At 52.3% G+C, this 17,912-nt stretch overlaps 5 protein-coding genes across 5 annotated transcripts; 1 reads left to right on the top strand and 4 right to left on the bottom strand.

The window, feature by feature from the left end:
* Positions 1-2,676: 2,676 nt before the first annotated feature.
* On the bottom strand, positions 2,677-6,299 carry J4E87_001103 (uncharacterized protein; the record flags this gene model as incomplete). Its single annotated transcript, XM_049372752.1, has 5 exons — positions 2,677-3,221; positions 3,273-4,571; positions 4,620-5,781; positions 5,833-6,018; positions 6,291-6,299. 5 exons carry the CDS (start codon positions 6,297-6,299, stop codon positions 2,677-2,679), a joined length of 3,201 nt encoding a protein of 1,066 aa, XP_049237410.1.
* A 2,095-nt stretch (positions 6,300-8,394) lies between these two features.
* On the bottom strand, positions 8,395-10,235 carry J4E87_001102 (uncharacterized protein; the record flags this gene model as incomplete). Its single annotated transcript, XM_049372751.1, has 3 exons — positions 8,395-9,163; positions 9,215-9,602; positions 9,653-10,235. 3 exons carry the CDS (start codon positions 10,233-10,235, stop codon positions 8,395-8,397), a joined length of 1,740 nt encoding a protein of 579 aa, XP_049237409.1.
* Positions 10,236-11,225: 990 nt separating this feature from the next.
* J4E87_001101 (uncharacterized protein) lies at positions 11,226-13,199 on the bottom strand (the record flags this gene model as incomplete). The annotated part of the gene is made up of 2 exons (XM_049372750.1): positions 11,226-12,875; positions 12,927-13,199. 2 exons carry the CDS (start codon positions 13,197-13,199, stop codon positions 11,226-11,228), a joined length of 1,923 nt encoding a protein of 640 aa, XP_049237408.1.
* A 348-nt stretch (positions 13,200-13,547) lies between these two features.
* On the bottom strand, positions 13,548-14,542 carry J4E87_001100 (uncharacterized protein; the record flags this gene model as incomplete). Its single annotated transcript, XM_049372749.1, has 2 exons — positions 13,548-13,565; positions 13,883-14,542. 2 exons carry the CDS (start codon positions 14,540-14,542, stop codon positions 13,548-13,550), a joined length of 678 nt encoding a protein of 225 aa, XP_049237407.1.
* A 2,225-nt stretch (positions 14,543-16,767) lies between these two features.
* J4E87_001099 (uncharacterized protein) lies at positions 16,768-16,992 on the top strand (the record flags this gene model as incomplete). The annotated part of the gene is made up of 1 exon (XM_049372748.1): positions 16,768-16,992. One exon carries the CDS (start codon positions 16,768-16,770, stop codon positions 16,990-16,992), a length of 225 nt encoding a protein of 74 aa, XP_049237406.1.
* Between the last annotated feature and the right edge of the window lie 920 nt (positions 16,993-17,912).

Below are 17,912 nucleotides of genomic sequence, written 5' to 3'. Positions count from 1 at the left end.
GTCAGAATCTATTTTGGGGTCAGGCGGTCAACACAGCCACATGGTCTTCTGCACTCGAAGTTTTGAGAAGAACAAGCGACTTCGACGATTCACGATGGTAGTTGAGATGACGAGAGATAGAAACAACACATCGCCATTGTTGGGGCTATGCCTTGGTGGGCGTGCTTCCCTCTTCTCCTTCTCCACTTCTCCACATCAACTCAACCCGGATTAGGTTTTGGTAATGATTTGTAAATGTAAGTTGGGTTGAAGAGTTGTAAGAACGCAGCCGATCTTTATATAAACACCCGGTGACGCTAGTCGCAGACATTTTTGTTGCGAGATCAGCCTTTGGAGGTAGATATGTAGGATATGTATTTGGTGAGAGCACATGGTTGAGCCTTGTATGGAATTTGGACGGCAGAACAGCATGGCGACTACGTAGGCCGATTTTGAGACGCACGAAGAACACAAGCGACATGTATATGTCGTACCAATATTTTGTTCTGGTAGGCAAGTCTCTTTCCCTTCTTCACATGGCCGCTTATACATGTACTTTTTGGTCAATAGAGATATATTTGGTATTGGAAGACAGTAAGGAGAGGAGAACGAGGGCTTATATAAAAGTCTGGGGACGCTAACCGCACGCGTAACCTAGCTATCTTTGAGACTTCGAAGAGATACGGCACTGTTGCCGTGTGGTAGGGACATTTTGCAACCTGAATTTGTCTTTTGGAGTTGTGTCCAAAGGGCGTGATTTTCGGTGAAAGGAGCAATTTTGAGAAGTGCATGGGGAGCCTTTCTTCATGAAGTTGAGTCTCTTTTACTTGGATATTTTAACACCTTTCGTATGTAATTCGGAGAGTAAAATGCGCGTGTGAAGGATCTACGGGCGGATTCTGTCCCAAAATTCCGACGACTAAAGGGTACGAGATACCCATTTGGATTTGTTGATAATACGGAACGTTTGACCAACGCCGACTTCTCATGTCTTGAGTCCGTTCCGATTTTGATACTGGCTTTGCAAACATACCTTGGATGTCCAGCGCTTTGAATCGAGAGGCGGAGAAGCACATTGTCTTCCGCTGACGGTGTTTTGGAGATCGGTGAAGCTGGTAGTGAGGAAGTGAGGAAGATAGAAAGTGTTGTAGCAAGGTACTTGTAGAGTTCCTGACTTCAGCTCATATTGCAAACCTCGGTGATATTACGGTATTCTCGTTTACTCTATGATACACATGGAAAGATCTTATTCAGGTTTTGATTGGGTAGCGTGGATATGTAGCCAAAGGTAGAGACCTCTGGATTGCTTCACACGAACATGGAGAGCCCCATAGCACCTTATACAAGAAAGAAACTAAACAGGCCTGCAGACTATATTGACCCAAAACCTTGCAAAGTAGGTGGTCTAACGTCAACGTAGGCTCTAGGCTGTTTAGCTTTTTCTTAGGTTGGCGTGATAGGACCTTTTGGAGAAGAACGAGGAAAACCATCGCGGTGGGGATCATTGTTTCGAGGTTTTTGGATTTGCGCAAATACAGATGAGGATCAGAGACGACGGACAGATCTTCATTTATACTGCCAGCACCTCGAACCGAGAAACATATTGCGCTAATTATTAGGCTTCGATGCCACTGTTAGCGTTCCCGTTTCATCAGACATGAATGGTATTTCCGGCAAATTTGGAGTCCTAGCGGTGACTACACCCGAATTCCATAGCTCAGGAGAAGCGTTCAAGCCGACATGTTTCTATTAAAAAGAGGTTTTGTTCCACGCAGAGCGAGCAATCTCATGGGTCTGTCTGTGCTGTGTTTTGATAGCGCGCAATAGAAGAAGGCTGTGAGGAATAGGTGATATTCGGCAAGAGAGCGAAGCTTTATACTGTTCAAGGTCTACCTCAACACATGAGTATGGTTTGTGTTGTTTCGGTCCAGTCGCGCACCGCACATGGAGAGCTTCATGTCCATTTTGTTTAGCTCAGTCGATAAGTGATTCTCATCGACCTGTTCCTGGACCTGTTTTGATATCGTCCACAGTCTCCATCGCAATCATTAGCAAGCCGTCGATGTATTTTGGTGGCCAGAGAGCCAACACCATCAGTGCTTGAATCGCTGGTTTTGGTGCCTCACCAGTTATGGTGGTGTACAGAAAACGAATATATCGACCACTCGATAGAATTTATATCGACTGCGTACGAGCCCAAGAGCGCAAGACAAATCATGCTGGTTTTGTCACTCCTTTTTCGCTTTCACATCGGCGGTACATGGCGACATCGAAATTCGGTTTTTTGGAGTTTGCTGGAGTGCACATAGATCTGGTGCTTCGGGTTTTGGATCCCAGGGAAAACACATGTCCATGCTGAGTTCCGTTTTTGGCAAAAAATTGAGGAAGTAGAATGAGTAAAGAGTGGAGGACGGAGAGAGAGGTGCGGCTTTTGTATGGCTAAGGGAGGCACGTGCAAGGTCGGGCTTTCGGTATGAGTTCCCGCGAGAGCATAGTTCGCACATGAGATGAAGCCTCCCTGTGGGGATGGCTACATGCGCTTCCATTTCGACGAGTCTGTCCACACCACATTGAAGTCCACATATCTGCAATCCGCACGGCATGAATGTACGCACCAAACACATCATTGAGAACAACAACTTCCATTGCGTATTGTAACGCTTCTTACACCACCATATTCTACCCAACGCTCTATACTCAAACAACAGTACTATACCCACCACCATACCCTCTCCTCCCCTTCCACCTAACATACCACTTCCTGCCCTCATCCGCCCAAAACACACAACTCGCAACCGCAACAAGATGCGCGAGATCACCTAGACCAAGAGCCTCGGTCTGGAAAACGCTTTGCAGCGGTGGAAAGTAGATAACAGCCAGCTGTCCGAGCAAACTGCCCGCGACGGCGTAATTAAACATCTTGTTGTCGAATACACCAATCTCGCCTGCAAGAACGGATTTACTGGAGGAACGGCAGGTAAGTGCGTTGAACATGTCGAAGAGGACGAAGCAGGTAAAGGTCATGGTTGTGTCGCGGGCGGTGACGAGGTTGTCGGTCGACATCTCGAGGTAGTAGGTTGTGAGTGTGCCGAGCATGATGATGGTGGCGGATTGGAGGACGCGTTGGATGAGTGGACGGGTCAGGACGCGAGCGTGGCGTGGGCGAGGGGGTAGCGCCATGACGGCTGGGTCGACGGGTTCTACACCGAGGGACTGTGCTGGCGGTCCGTCCATAAGGATGTCTGGAGGTGGCTGTTAGTAAATATCAATGAGGCGGGAGTAGAGAAACTCACTGATCCACAGAATCTGCATGGCATTGAGCGGATTCTGGAAGCCGAGGAATGTGCTAAGGAGTACCAAACTCAGTGCTGCCGCGCTGGTGCTGAGTTGGAAGGTGAGAAAGTTTTGGATGTTGTAAAAGATGCCCTTGCCCTCTTCGATCGCGTTGAGGATGGTCGCAAAGTTGTCATCTGTCAGAATCATGTCTGCGGCCTCTTTGGCAACATCCGTGCCCAGTCGACCCATGGAGATACCGATATCTGCTTTCTTGAGTGCAGGCGCGTCGTTGACACCGTCACCAGTCATTGCCACAACATCGCCTCGTGATTGTAGTGCTCGGACAATCTTCATCTTGTGCTCAGGACTAGTTCGCGCAAAAATCGAGGTTGTCGCAATAGCCTGTGCAAGCTCTTCCTCGCTCATGTGATCCAGTTCGTCACCACGGATGACTGAGCGTCCAAGTGCTGAGTTTGGCATAATTGGCATACCCAGACTCTTGCCGATGGCGACTGCTGTGGTCTCTGCATCTCCTGTGATCATGATAACCTTGACTTTGCCAGCCATGAGTCTCCGAATGGCTCTCTCTACACCCTTACGCGGCGGATCGTTCATGCCAACCAAGCCAGCGAACGCAAGACCACGGTACTGTTCATCATCACCAAGTGCCGAGCTGGTGGATGGTGCAGGTGAGGCTGTACCACTGGCATTCCTCTTTTTCCCTTTGGATGCACCGCTTGCGAAGCCGAGCACACGTAAGCCTTCTTGCGCCATTGCATCGGCGGCCTTCATCGCTTCTTGTTTGCGTGCTTGATCCAGTGCCACCTCTTTCCCTTGTGCCGTTACATAAGTATCACAGCGGTCCAGAACCCGTTCCAGTGCGCCTTTGATGTATGCGTGTTCAGATCCAGGGGTGAGGTTGCCAGAATTACCGCCAACGACGACCCCCATCCATTTCCTCTCCGAGCTGAAGGGTGTCTCGAACTTGCGTTCGCCGAGTCTTTCCCGGATATCGTCTTCCCCAAAAGCGTCCATGAGGTCTAAGAGGGCGACATCGGTGGGTTGACCGACCCATCGGCTCTTGGCAGCTGTATTGTCGTCGCCTCCTAGAGTCGAAGAAAGAACCGCTGCCGTGGACGCGGAGGCTGCCTGGTCGCTCAACAAGCGGGCATTGTTGACAATGTTGCCAATTCGTAGTATGTTGCGGGTCGGCGAATCGAGGTCGGTGGAGTCGTGCTTCGTCTTTACGTCAATCGGTGCTGCTTCGTCAAAATGCCATATCTTCGTAACGGTCATATGGTTCGTGGTCAACGTGCCTGGTCCAAGTCAGTAAATATCATGTGCGCGAAGAATGGTTGACTCACCTGTCTTGTCAGTACACACGACATTGACAGAAGCCAGCGTCTCAACACTAGGTAGCCGTCGAACAATGGCGTCGCGTTTGGACATCCTCAGCACACCCAGCGCAAGCGTGACAGTAACAATAATCGGCAGTCCTTCGGGGATAGCGGCAACAGCGAGTGAGACGGCGATCTGGAAGACCTCGATGAACTTCCAACCGCGCCACAGCCCTACCAGACCAATTAAGGCAATGACTCCAAAAGACATATAACTCAGATCCTTGCCCAGACGGTCCATGGAAAGTTGTAGAGGCGTCCGCGGGCTTTCAATTTGCTGCAGAGATGCAGAGATGGCACCAAACTCCGTGTTGCCTCCTGTGCCGACGACGATTCCTTGTCCGTAACCCGATCTAACCAATGTACCCATGAAAGCAATGTTCTTCTGGTCATTCAGTCGTATATCAGCGCCGACCGTTCCTGCGGCTTCGGACGCGTAGAAAGGTGAAGATGGCCGTTGTAAGCCCGGCGGAGGTGTGATGGTGTCTGGCGACTTGGAGACAGGCTCGTTCTCTCCGGTGAGGTTCGACTCGTCGATGCTGAGGTCTGCCGCGTGCGTGATGCGAATGTCGGCCGGGATGCGGTCTCCCGTGTGGAAGAGGACGAGGTCGCCAGGGACCAACAACGTCGCAGATATCGTAGTAGACTTCCGCTCCGCAGCTGACAGGGCCGAAGTGGTGTCCTTCAGATTCTCCAACTCGACGTCGTCAGTTGGCGTGCCATTCGGTATGCGACCGTTCCGCGGTTGCTCGACCCCAGCGCGAATGATGTGTGCCGAATGCGGAACCAGCTGGTTCAGCGCCTCAATTGACTTCTCCGAGCGGTATTCCTGCACGAAGCCCACTGTCACCACGATGGTCACAGCCACGGCAATGCTCACAGCATCATCCAAGTTGCCCAGTATGAGGGATACAGCAGCGGACCCGAGCAGCAGCAAGATCAGCGTCTCCTTGAATTGCTTGAGGAAGCGGAGCCAGAGCGGTTCGGGCTCTTCGTGGGGGAGTTCGTTGAGGCCGTGGGTGTGGATGCGCGCCGAGGCGTCCGAGGCCGAGAGGCCATGTGTAATCGACGTCGAGAGCTTGTGGGCCGTGTCCTGAGCCGAGAGGAGGGAATGGGCGGATGTTATTGACTATTCACACGTGTCAGCGGCGTGTCCAAAACTCCGGAGCGCATGGCGTACTGAGGGCGTGGTGCTGCGCTTGATGGCTTCTGGCGGCTGCAGCATGGGCGAAGAGGGCCGCGAGGACTTGGAGGGCAGGCCCGCGGCATTGTAGAGGGGCAATGAGGACGTGGATGCTTTTGACATGTTGGCATGGCCAGGAGTCGACTGTTGCGCCGCCGTCCAACGTGGCCTATCCGTCCAGAGCTAGCGTGGGAAAAGATGCGCGTCGCCGTGGATTATCGCATTGGTGCTAGTAGTAATAATGCGTCTTTGATTGGCGAGCGGGACGAGACAAGGAAATGGCGAGCGGGACGAGACAAGGAAATGGCGAGTCGACTGCGGGTTGTCGTTGGGGATGGTGTTGCTCAATGTCGATGGTGGACCAAAACGCCAAAGCACCGGTACTCTCGAGCAGGGGTCTCCATCGAGCGTCTGGTCACCACTTTCACACCAACTACTGTTTGACTTCACAGCACTAAACCCATCTGACGACGTGTTCCGTTTTGAAACACTCAATGTAACCTCTATTTGTAGCTTAGCGTTGTGTTGCCTACCATGTGTCGGCTTCTCGCAGCGTCGAGTGACGCCTTGGCAGGTACATGTCCGCTGCACGCTCAAGTGATGGCGCGCTTTTCCGTGGCTCTGCGTGTGATGTCATACACCAGCCTCTCTCAAACTCTACACCTGTGGCTGAAGCCTGCGCAATTTCCTCATCTTCATCTTGTACAACTTGGATTTACTTTGATTAAACGCTACTTGAGTAATAATACACCTTCCCTTCGAATAACCGCCGAGCAGTCCGCGAGACAACGCACCTATCGACAAAAGCAAACGATTCCGAGCTGGTTGCCAGAACATCAACCTTGATCGACCCGCTCGAATGCGAAAGACAGACTCTCCTCTGGCTCGGTAGAAGATCCGAAGAGCTACCATCAGAGTCTGAGCAGGGACTCGGTGTCCGCTCAGGTGAAGACGACTGCCAGGAGGACTGCACCTTGCTGCCGGATGCAAGTCCGTGGGCTACAGTACCTTCTATGCACACTGCCGACGCCAAGCATGCCGCACCTGTGAGTTGCAGGCTCGGGTGGGGTTTGCCCATACTGAACGCTTGGACATGAACGTCCGGCGTGCCTTCCTGAGAACCATCATCTGGTTGAGGAGAAGAAACGATAGCCAGCTTCGGTGTCCCGCGGACTTTTGCAGCAGCGTCTACATCAGAAGCGAGACCCATCATAACGGCGCCAGTACATCGTATTGACTCCATGTGCTGGAGATAGACGGCGGTGTCTTTGCTACCTCTCCTTAGGTTTGGCGGTAATGTTCGTTCGTCGACTAGGACAAAAGGATTCGCTGCGTCTATCAACGTCGCCTTGACCGAGAAGCGATTGCCGTCTTGTCCTTTCACATGAATAGTATCACATCGTCTCCCCGTAGGAAAGAGAGTTCCGGTCATGCTCCCGGCAGGATCCACAAAGGCCACTTTTACTTCGCTTCCCGTTCCCTTGACGCCTGGTATCGCGTAGTCTCCGTCTTCATCGAACGATCCGTCCTCGTCTACTTGAATGGTATCGACGATGAGCCGCGAAGTGTTCGTATTAAAGATCCGTACATCGAGCTGAAGAAGAATGAGTATCCCATCCGTCTCAATTACAACAGGAGGACTTACCGTCTTCTCTCCGGGACTTGCACGCACTAGTCCCTCTTGTAGCGCAAATGGTCCAACACCAGCGCACATGTTTCCACAGTTTCCGCTGAAGTCGACCGCCTCCTGACCCACTGCTACTTGTACAAAAGTATAATCGATATCGACACCCATTCGGGATGATGGCGAAACCACTGCAACCTTGGAAGTCGTTGAAGTCGCTCCTCCTACTCCATCAATCTGTCGAGCATCCGAACCTTGAGAACCCATGGCGGCAAGTAATGGGCCTGCCCACGCTGATTGGGAAGATGGCAAGTCGTGACGATGTATGAAGAGACCTTTTGAAGTACCAGCACGCATCAAAACGGCTGGTAGGCTGTGTCGCACTCTTTTCGGGGCGCTTTCGTGTACCATTGGGAGTTCGGGTATGCGGATCGGCGAGATGTGTGAGACAGTCGAGGCGTGTGCCTTTTGAACACTGGATGGCTTAAGAAGTGTGCGAATCATCTATAGAGGATGATGCTGCGATTGAAGGTGATGAATGCGATGAAGTCGGCGCTTCGTTTCCAGGCTGACATGTGTCATCATGTTCGACGGTGCAACTCTCTATATATGTCTTCGTTCCAAAAGTGTTCGGGTAGATACCAACGGGTAGAAGCATGAGACTCTTCCCGTTAGCGCGCAAGATGCCGTGGGATCTCAAGTTGCTGCGGAAAGCCTAGCCGCGGTAAAACCTCGGCTTTCTTCCCGCGGGACTTGATAAACCACAGGATTTGACGCGCTAACAGAAAAGTCTAGTGTCACTATACCCGTCTCTTCTCTGTCTTTCGCGCTCAAGCCTGAAAGGTCTTTTCGCGAGAGGAAACCTTGGCCGTGCACATCGGGAGATGGTAATTCCGGTGACAGTGGTTTGCCAGGCTCATGCAAAGCTTCAACTCTTACATGTCCCAGTCCAGCATTGTGAATTGATCAAGCTCTGACCCGTTGAATCCATAAAGTAGGTCATCTACTGAAAACGGTTGCTCACTGAAGGTTTGCTGTTGGCCCTGATAAGTCCAATCTCCAGAATTTCCAAAGGGCAGATTTGCCGTCTCCATAGTACTGTACGCCGACGGCGGCACTCCAGGTACAGCCAATTCGGCAGTAGGGTCCATTGAACCTGGCTGCGCTAGATGCGTAGAGTCCTGATCTCGGACAAAACTCTGGATAATGCCATCGATATCGAAGCTTTGTAGGCTTGATTCGCGATCCATTGCACTGCCCCAAGAAACGTCTGGTGCGCTGCTGTGGTTGTCTTCACCACTGCCGATATGTATGTCATTCAGCTCGGGTGCAACAACACCCAATCTCTTCATCAGGCTCTGGATAATGGCATTGGCGCGTCGTACAGCCCAATTAGTCTCTTGGTTGTCGCGGAAAACGGCTAAGCAAGTCTCTAGGCTCTTGTGAGCTTGGGAGCCGGCACCACGCTTGGCTGCAATACGGGCATGCACAGTGGCAGCAACATAAGTCGCATAGGAAATCAGGTAAGGGGCTCTCCGCACACTGAAAGTTTTGTCGTATGCTCTCAGGAGCTGTACAATAGCATCCGCCGCAGTGGCGCACGCCATAAACGAGTTCACGGAGATGGCGCGTGATGTATTGTAGAGATGCCCATCTGCGACGAAGGGTCGGTGCAAGAGAATCGTGAGAACATGGTACAAGGCGCTAGTGTTGTTTTAGTACATCCGTGGCGTGTGCAGCGTTATAATCACTTACTGTAAGCTTAGAACATGCGGAGGAGGTGTCGCCGCTACTTCCGCTACATCTACCGTGAGGTGTTCGGGCAGAAGCCCACGCCATGTTAACAGCTTTTGATGTATGCTCTCCAACTTGGTGGACAGCTCTGTAGGGCTTACGTCGAAGCTTCTTTCGGTATAGATGGTACTGAGTATGTCGCTCAGAATAACCGAGAGCTGGCAAAGGTGTCGAAACGTGGAGATACTATAAGCCGGCGAACCTAGATAGACGGCGTCTGGTTGCGTGGAATAGGAAAAGGGCGTCCAATGCTCAAGTTCTTCGTAGGTGTCGAGAAATTTGGTGGGTACGAGTGTCTCTGTCATGCTCACTGGGCGACCTTGATAGAGGCTTTGGATCTTGTCGACGACTGCGCTTTTGATTAGTGTGATAGTTGAGCATCATGAATACTATACCTACCAAATGCTGCCCAGAAAACGCGACGTCGGATCTCATGATCCTCATCAGAAAGCTTACGATACCCTGCAAATTCAGGCTTATCAACGTGAAGACCAAGGTCAACGATCATGCGAAATGCCAACCCAGCGTACAGCCAGGCAGCACTGCGCTCATCGCCAAGAGCAAACAACGAGTTGGTCATAACTAGCAACGCTTGAATTGTTGTGATTTCGCTCTTGTCCAAAGCGCCTCCCAGGAGTTCTCTCACTCTTTCACGAAATTGCCAACCAGCAGTGCGGACATCGTCTGCTACACGGCGAACTTCGTGCCGTGGGCTGAACTTACTTGCGCCGAAGTAGATGGCATTCAAGAGAAGTTTGGAGAAGTACGGACCGCCGCATGCCATGTCACGCATGAAGGCTGGGCGATAGGTAGTAAGGAAAGAATGGTGTTGCCGGTTCCAGTGTAATGATAACAAGTGCATGCCAAGCTCAGGTTCGACGCCGTCGAAATCGAGTTTCATAAGTCGAAAGTTGACTGTCTCTAGTTGTCTCTGACGGGCAGCTTCAGCAACAAGACCTTTCTCTATCCATTCATCCGACATCTGGGGTCGTGCTTCAGCAGCATATCGATCATTGGTGCCTTCGTCAAACAAAGTGCTCGTGCGCCCATGATAGCTAGAGGAGCCATTGGGAGCGACAACAATGCGCGACACGCTTTGAGGTGTAGTTGCAGGGGTCTGTCCAACAGGCGCAGAAGCAGCGATCGATGGTGTTGACTCTGATGTCCTGTCTGATGCTCTTTCGGATGTTCTTTCTGCTCGCGGCGTCTTGCGCGGACGACTGGTAGCATGTTGTACGTCATCTATGGATATAGGCTCGTAATGACAAATTGTATCATGCGTTTTGCAACTTGCGCAGATTGGCTTTTCAGCACTGCATTTGATCTGCCAGCCTCAGTATGCAACTCCTCGACGATGACAAGCAGGCGTCCAGTAACGAACCTTCCTCCGCCGGCAGAACGTACACGCCTCGGCAGCCCTTTTGCGCGTGCGGCCTGTCGCCGCTGCATTCGTAGGCATCGCAGTGTGCGATGGCTAGCACGACGGGAATTTTGGAGGGTGATGTCGTCGCCGGAGTTCAGAGAGGCGAGTAGGTGCAAAGGGCAAGGCCGCGAAGACGCAGTTGCCGACCTCGGGATAATCTGCCGCAGCGCACCTGCCTCAAGTTGGACAGCCCAACTTTTTCCGAGCAATACACGCCAACACAATGCACATTTCCTCCAAGTCATTAACTTCAGTCAAATGATCAACCGTGAAGTCATGACGTTTCAAGCATCACTTGGAGAAGGATACTCCAGATCCGCGAAGGTAGTACTGAATTCATTCCGTCTTCCAAAGCTAATGTAACTATCCTAATACAATCATACAAGGGACCAACTTCCCACAAACACCATACCTCACAAGAACACCAAAACACCAGTCAAAGTCCGTCTCCAACGTGAAAAGAGTCATACATGAAAAGGGTATCCAGCCAACACCGACAGATGATACCAAGCCCCAAAGAAGGTCGAAGAAACACAGATTGTTGAACTTTTAGGCGGATACAGACACCTCAGGTGGTCCCTGGAACATGGCCTCAGCGGGCGCGTCGGGATCTCCAGTAGGTGCTGCTTGAGCCTGGGATGCCAGCTCGCCACTAGCACCAGTCTCTGCCCATTGTCCCCAAAGGCCACGCTTAGCGCGAATGCGTAGAGGGCCACCAAGCTCGTTAGCTGGCTGCTCAACTTTAATGGCATCCTTGGTCGCCAGTACCAGCATTTCAAAGAACATCTTCGTCGCATCTGTTCGTGATGTGCGGGCCTCTGGGAAGGCATCCTGAAAAACGATGCTGGTCTTTTGCCGTACCGACTCGCTCTCTTCAGCTTCGGGTCCAAACTGTTCTCGCAAGAAATGGACAGCGTGCTTTGTGCCTAGCGATACGGGCCCAGCTTCGTCGGGATGGACTAGCGGCGCGGTTGTGTCGTCGAAGTTGTCTGGAACGGGCGAGAAAATGTCCTCTTCGTCATCACCAACCTGCTGGAAGCCAGGGTCGTCAGGAAGTTGAACGATGTCGTCGGATCCCGCAAGCGTTGGGTCGTTGTCGCCACCAAGGCCAAGGTCACCGCCTCCCAAAGTCGGCTCATCCTGCTCAAATTCCAGCTGCAGTTGTGGCGTCTTCTCTCCTTCGGCTGCGGCCTCGTCTTCGGTAGCGTCATTGTCGGCAATTGCACCACCACGCTTGCGCTTCTGGGCTGGGCGTGAGACAACTTCTAGGGAAAGGATACCTCGAAGCTCTGGAGCCCATCCTTGGCTTCGTCCGTCGCCCAGTATGCTTGAGACAAACCCTCCGGACTTTTGCATGTTCATCAAAGCCATCAGAAGAGGGTCGCGAGGCAGGAACGATGCAGGCTTGAGGATCTTCTCGCGGTTGTTCTGTTGCTCCCTCAACTGGTGGCTTGAGATCATAGTTTCGGCATCAGCTGCAATGACCCTCCTGCGCTTGGCGCGGGCTTGATGGATTGATTCTTCCTCTTCCTGCTCTGGCTCTGGCTCAAACACGGTGACGTTCTGTTCGGCAACCTCCTGTTCAAGACGTGTGGCCTCCTCCTCTCCCAACTCGGAGAGCGGTGACTCTTCACGTTGTCGCACAGGGAAGTCGCCGGCGATAGAGCCTGCAGGAAGTTCGGTGTCCATGTCCATACCGCCCATAGTAATATCCAGGTCATCGTCCAAATTGAGTTCATGGCCGCGTGCGAGTTCAGTGGGAGGATCTTCGCCAAGGTCGATGCCGAGATCATCGTCATCCACTATCATGTCTTTGCCTAGCCCGGTAAACTCTTCGGACCGACGGCGTTCCAAAGGTGCGTTACGGCCAACTTCAATGCTGGTACCCTCGTCGTAGGCGGCTGTCGGCTCCAAGTCATCATCCTCTCCAATGTCCAGGTTCAGGTCGTCATCCGGCAATTCCATGGGCTCTCCGCGCGCCTGCTCAATGCTGCCGGAAAGGAACTGGCTGTTGTCCCAATCGGGGACTGTGGTGTTGCCGAGGTTGAGGCTGCCGCTAAGAGGCTGGGAGAGAAGGAAAGAAGGGTCGGGCATGGGAGCCAACAGATCGAGATCGGTGATCTGATCCTGTAGCATGAGGTTTGTGGGATTGGCGACGTGAGTCTGGGCGGGCGCATCGATGTTTCCGGGACGGAAGGCCTGCACAAGGGTCAGAGGTGGTCATGTCACGCAGTCAAACTTGGAACGTACCATCCTGATCTTCCACAGCGCTTCCTGACAGTCATCCTGGAGGTAGTTGACCTTCTTGTTGTAGATGCGAACCTCGCCGAGGAGCAACTGCGCGTTCAACCGCAATGCAAGCGGACCGCCAGCGGCCACCTCGGGTCGGATGATGACCTCGCAACTCTCTGGGATCTTGTGCTGCAGCACCTGGGCCTTGGTGAGCTTCTTCTGTTGATTCGAGGCAAGCCAGACGTGCGCAAGCGCGCCCTGCTTGAATAGGAGGTCCTCTGGAAGAAACATGGTGGTGGTTGGGTAGATCGGTTTGTGGGCGGGGTGGTAGAGGAGTCGCGCTGTTGTTTACGTCGACGCGTCGCGGCCAAGTCGATGCGCGTGGCGTGAAAGCGCGCCGACAATGTCAAAATTAGAGCCCCGAAGTGCGCGCAGATGCAGCAATGGCAGTGATGGTCAAAAATGGTTGAGCGACGATGGTGTTGCGGATGCGCTCGGTCGTTGAAGGATGAATGAGGCTGGTTAGGGCTGGCTGGGATTAGATGGCAAACACGACAGCCCTCGCTTAGTCATAGGCCTGTCGCAAGACCAAGCCCAACTTCACCTTCCACGCACGTCATCTTCCATTCCATGCTACTTTCACGATGCAACAAGCTGCTACATACTTCGTTAGACAATGGACACATATGTTTTGTCCATATAGACATTAGAGGCAACAAATTTTCATGCAACTTGGACAATTGACTCAGTCAACTGTTTCATTACGCAGACTTGACTTCATATGGAAGCCTCAGCAACTACTAGGTACCTCAGATCCGCCGACTCCACCTCAATCCTGGACTGCTCGCTTCCACATATTTCACATCGATCTTCCTCCCTCTGGCGGCAAACCCGTCCCTAAGCCACACCACCAACCGCTCGATCAACGGTGCACAGTCCACCAAAACGTTCTGCATACCGTGCCGATCACTTACCCTGATCCTAGGCCAAGCCTCGATCGTCAACGTCTGCAAACTCTCTACCTCCAGGAGATCTGCTAACTGGTAAATCGCAATGACATCTTCCAACTCTCTGATGCGCGTTTGATCGAATGTCCATAGATCAAAGGTCCCTAGCGTTGTAGGAGGGATAACAACATCCTCAGCCCAGTTACATGAGTCAATAGTCATGTACCCAACTTCGAACTTCAATGCGACTTGCGTTAGCCCAGTACATCGCTTCATGAGCTCGATGTAAGTGTTCTTAGTCCCAGCAATTGGTTGGTAGCGGCCGAAGAGTTGGAAATCGAGTTTACGAATTGCGGCAAAGCCTGAATCGTCATCGCCTAGACTCTCCAGGAACATCGTGAATCGTACTGCTTGCTCTGGGTAGATGAGGTAGAATTCGGTCGTCCGTAGAAGGTACAGGGATACATCGACGCGCGTGGCTTGGTTCACGCGACAGAGTTGTTCGAGCCACTGGAGGTAGAAAGGGTCGCCTCCACGACGGGTGTCTACGGGACCGAAATTCAAGGGCTGAGACTGAGAAGTAAGGTCCTCTGGGAGTATCGCATGTCGGTAGATGATCTCGCGGAGCTCAAGTGGCAGAGTTGGAAAAGGTATAGTAGATTGCGCTGCAGCGTTAGTCGGGTTCATTTTGTTCATGATGCTTGGTGGAAAGAGTGTAATAGAGAATTTCGTTAGTTTTTCGCAGTGCTCAGTTTGCTGTTTGCGAGAACAGGGAAATACATGTCTTGCAGGTCAACTAATTAGTGTTTTGGTACTATTGGCTTCGTGAAGAGCACTGCTTCAAGGTACCAGCACGCAATGCGACCAAGTTGAATTGGTCACTCCTTCTATTGTACACTCCCTGTGCCTGCGCGCGCATCGCAACGAGTTTGTTATCGACGGGCCATGTCAGCAAAGGGGTTGTCAATGGACTGACAAATTTCGGACACCTCCAAGATATTAACGTCGCCATTGACTGTGTGGAATGATATCGCTGAAGATGCACTTTGTCTTCGAATCTGCAGGCATAGAAATTAGTCGCGCAAGATAGTGACGCTCGGTGTCGAGTTTATTGAATGGGATGACATTGAATGGAGCGGAAGTTGGATGGTATGGGAGAGCGGCAGAGGACCGAGAAAGGAAATGAGGCGACGGTCTACTGGAAACCTCCAATCGCTCTCAGCATAACCATGCATGACCGACTTCTGCTGCGACTTACTTCAGCATGTTGCCTGGATCTATCATGTTTCATAATGTTCAGTAAACAGTGGACTTCTGGTCCCTGTGGTCCTTGAAGTACGATAAGCGATGGATCCGCCCGCTGATCATCAAACCCACTGACACCCACAAGGCTGGAAGGCGGAATTCGGGGTGCAGAGTTGCCCGCAGGCAAAGTTGTTGAGACCCGATTGCGTTTGGCCGTGCGACGGGTGCGGATGCACCGGACGGTTTGATTAACGGTCGCAGATCGGGCGTCCGGAGCAACCCACTGCGAACCACTCGCATCTAGTTCTCGCACGAGGTCGAAACTTCGACCGGTTTCGCAGTAACAGCAATTCGCATCTTCTGAGATCAGGCCAGATCTGGTGGATAAATCTTTCGCCGTGAGGCCACATCGATCTCGCGCATGTAGGAGTGCCGATCTTCATAAAAACGAACAAAGTCTCGAACGCGCACTCCGGCCTCCACTTCAGCCATCTTCTGATATCAGGTACGCTATCTTATCGGTGTCGCGACTCGCGAGCTTACGCCCGCAGTTGTTTCCGGTGTCGAGCGGGCCGGCTTATCATGTTCTGAGGCAGCAGTGCCAGGACCACATGGCACACATGCGCCATGATTACTGCCTCACGTAGGGTACGACTGCAGCACCACGTAATCGAAGAGGGCTGAAGTGCGACAGGCTAACGCCATGTGTGGATTCTCTGAAGTGGCTTTCTTGGGTCTTGGTGCTGACGAGTGCACGGATGAAGTGGCCGTGCAAGTCTTGGACTCTTTGCCCACTTTAAGCCGCTTTCCAGAATTTGTTTGAAACGAGGTTCTACTGTGCCTGTCCCTGTAAAGTCAACTTGGCTGTTTGAATGATTAGTCGTGTGTCCACATGGATGCGAATTCGTGCAACAACCTGCTGGTGGTCGCCTGAACAACCGCCGTGGTGGCTGAGCGTCACCGAGTACGTATGAGGTATGCAGGCGACTGCGAAGTGCCGGAATGGACGGGAGAGCGAAAAATCAAGGTTTTGGCGCTAACTTGGGCGATGGACAACCAAGGCAGGGTCTCGTGCATGCGTAAGAGGAGACCCTGGCCATTGAGTAAGAGCGCACTGACCGCCGACATTCTGGCCTCGGGTCTCTCCACTGTATAATCTACCATGACACACACATCTTCTGGACGCGTCAACTGTCATAAGAAGTTGCGGCCTCCATCGTCACAGCTGATCTTCCACCTATCTCTTCCAAGTTCTTGAAACCTGCCAGCCATCTGTCTAATCTGCGCTTCATAGCTATAAGCCACGCATCGTGCATCTGCAGAACTTGGGCATCTTCACATTAACTCCATTCGGCACTCCATCACACTATTATTGGACCCATCCGCACGCTACCAAGACACGCCAACGGACCCCATCGATTACGGCTACTTTAACGCCCGAATACGCAATTACTACCCTGCATATCTTGCATTTGCTGGCTACATCATCGGGCATTCACAACCCACCGGCGCATATATTACGAAGTCTGCCCTCGGCTTCAGTATTGTCCAAGTCCAGCACACTGCAAAGTCTCTCGGTCGCAAGTCGCACACAGCTACACCACCACAACTACTCTATTACTCTACTACTCAACGACAACAACCAACCTCAACCACACCAAGCCACAATGTTCTCTTGCGCCAACTACGAGCGAGGATGCCGGGGTCGCTGCAACCGCATGAACGGACGATGCGATAGCTGCCACACACTCAACCTCCAAGTCCGCAGCAACAGCGCCTCATCCACATCATCCACCAACGGTCTACCATCAGCTGCCTACTCAGCCATGACCAACTCATTCGCATCGCTGTCACAACTCAACTCTCAATCATCGTCGACAAGGGCGCAATAATCGCCGGGCCCTAGGCGTTCACCCTCATGACATTCGACGAATCATTCAAACATCAGCGACTTAGCGGCACAGTGTGCAGGCAACACTCTTCAGCTTCGACTTTGCGATTTGGGAAACTTTTATTGGAGCACATCGGTTCAGCATTTACACGGAGCGATCTTTTCTTTCAGTTGTATGATATACCATTTTCATTTTTTCATGTCTTTGGAGGACCACTGCAGGCGTTTGGCAGGGCATGCAAGAGGCGGAGCGCTAGGCAGAGTTTCCCTCGGAGGACTTGACAAACTCCCACCACCACAACAATCAAACCCAAATTACCTCACCTGCATCTCCTCATGCACTCGTGATTCTTTCCATGCGCAGAGCACCCTGTCGGCATCACACCTGCCACAATACGTAAGACAAGACTTTCTCCTAGCCCCACAGTCGTGTCTAGATCTCACCCTCATCCATCCGCCCATCACGCAAAACCCACAACCACGAGCCTTCACGCTTCAAGGCCCGATCCCTTTCTCTCCTTTCACGGCAATCACGGGTCCATATTTCCGTACAAAACGTCGCTCTATTTCCTTATTCCCTATAGCCTCTATACAGAATACGTCCGTGATGTCCCGTAGCTGGGGGACGCAGGCTAAAGAGCCCACTCTTTGTAGGAATCCAGACCACCGGCGCACGGAGTAGTAGGCAGGGCCTAGAAGTCGGTATCGATCGAGCGTTGTGCTGGGGATCGGCTCGCTTGGACGGGCAGGTGGTGCAGCGCGCCTTTGGTGGCCGCTGCACTGTGACGTCAGTCGCACTTCCCACCACGTCCTGCTTCGTTTCTCGCATGTGCGTTTCAGCTCCGAGGCAAGCGGGTCCTCCACGGAGTCCACTCGTAGGCGCGGAGAGGCTGCGGGAGGCTTCTTTTCGGTGCTGTCATG

The sequence above is a fragment of the Alternaria ethzedia genome (genome assembly GCF_023757985.1).
Source record: "Alternaria ethzedia strain BMP 0044 chromosome Unknown scaffold_2, whole genome shotgun sequence".
In the NCBI taxonomy this organism is placed as follows: Eukaryota; Fungi; Ascomycota; class Dothideomycetes; order Pleosporales; family Pleosporaceae; genus Alternaria; species Alternaria ethzedia.
Note: the sequence above shows the minus strand (reverse complement) of the source record. Positions and strands in the feature narration are given on the sequence as shown.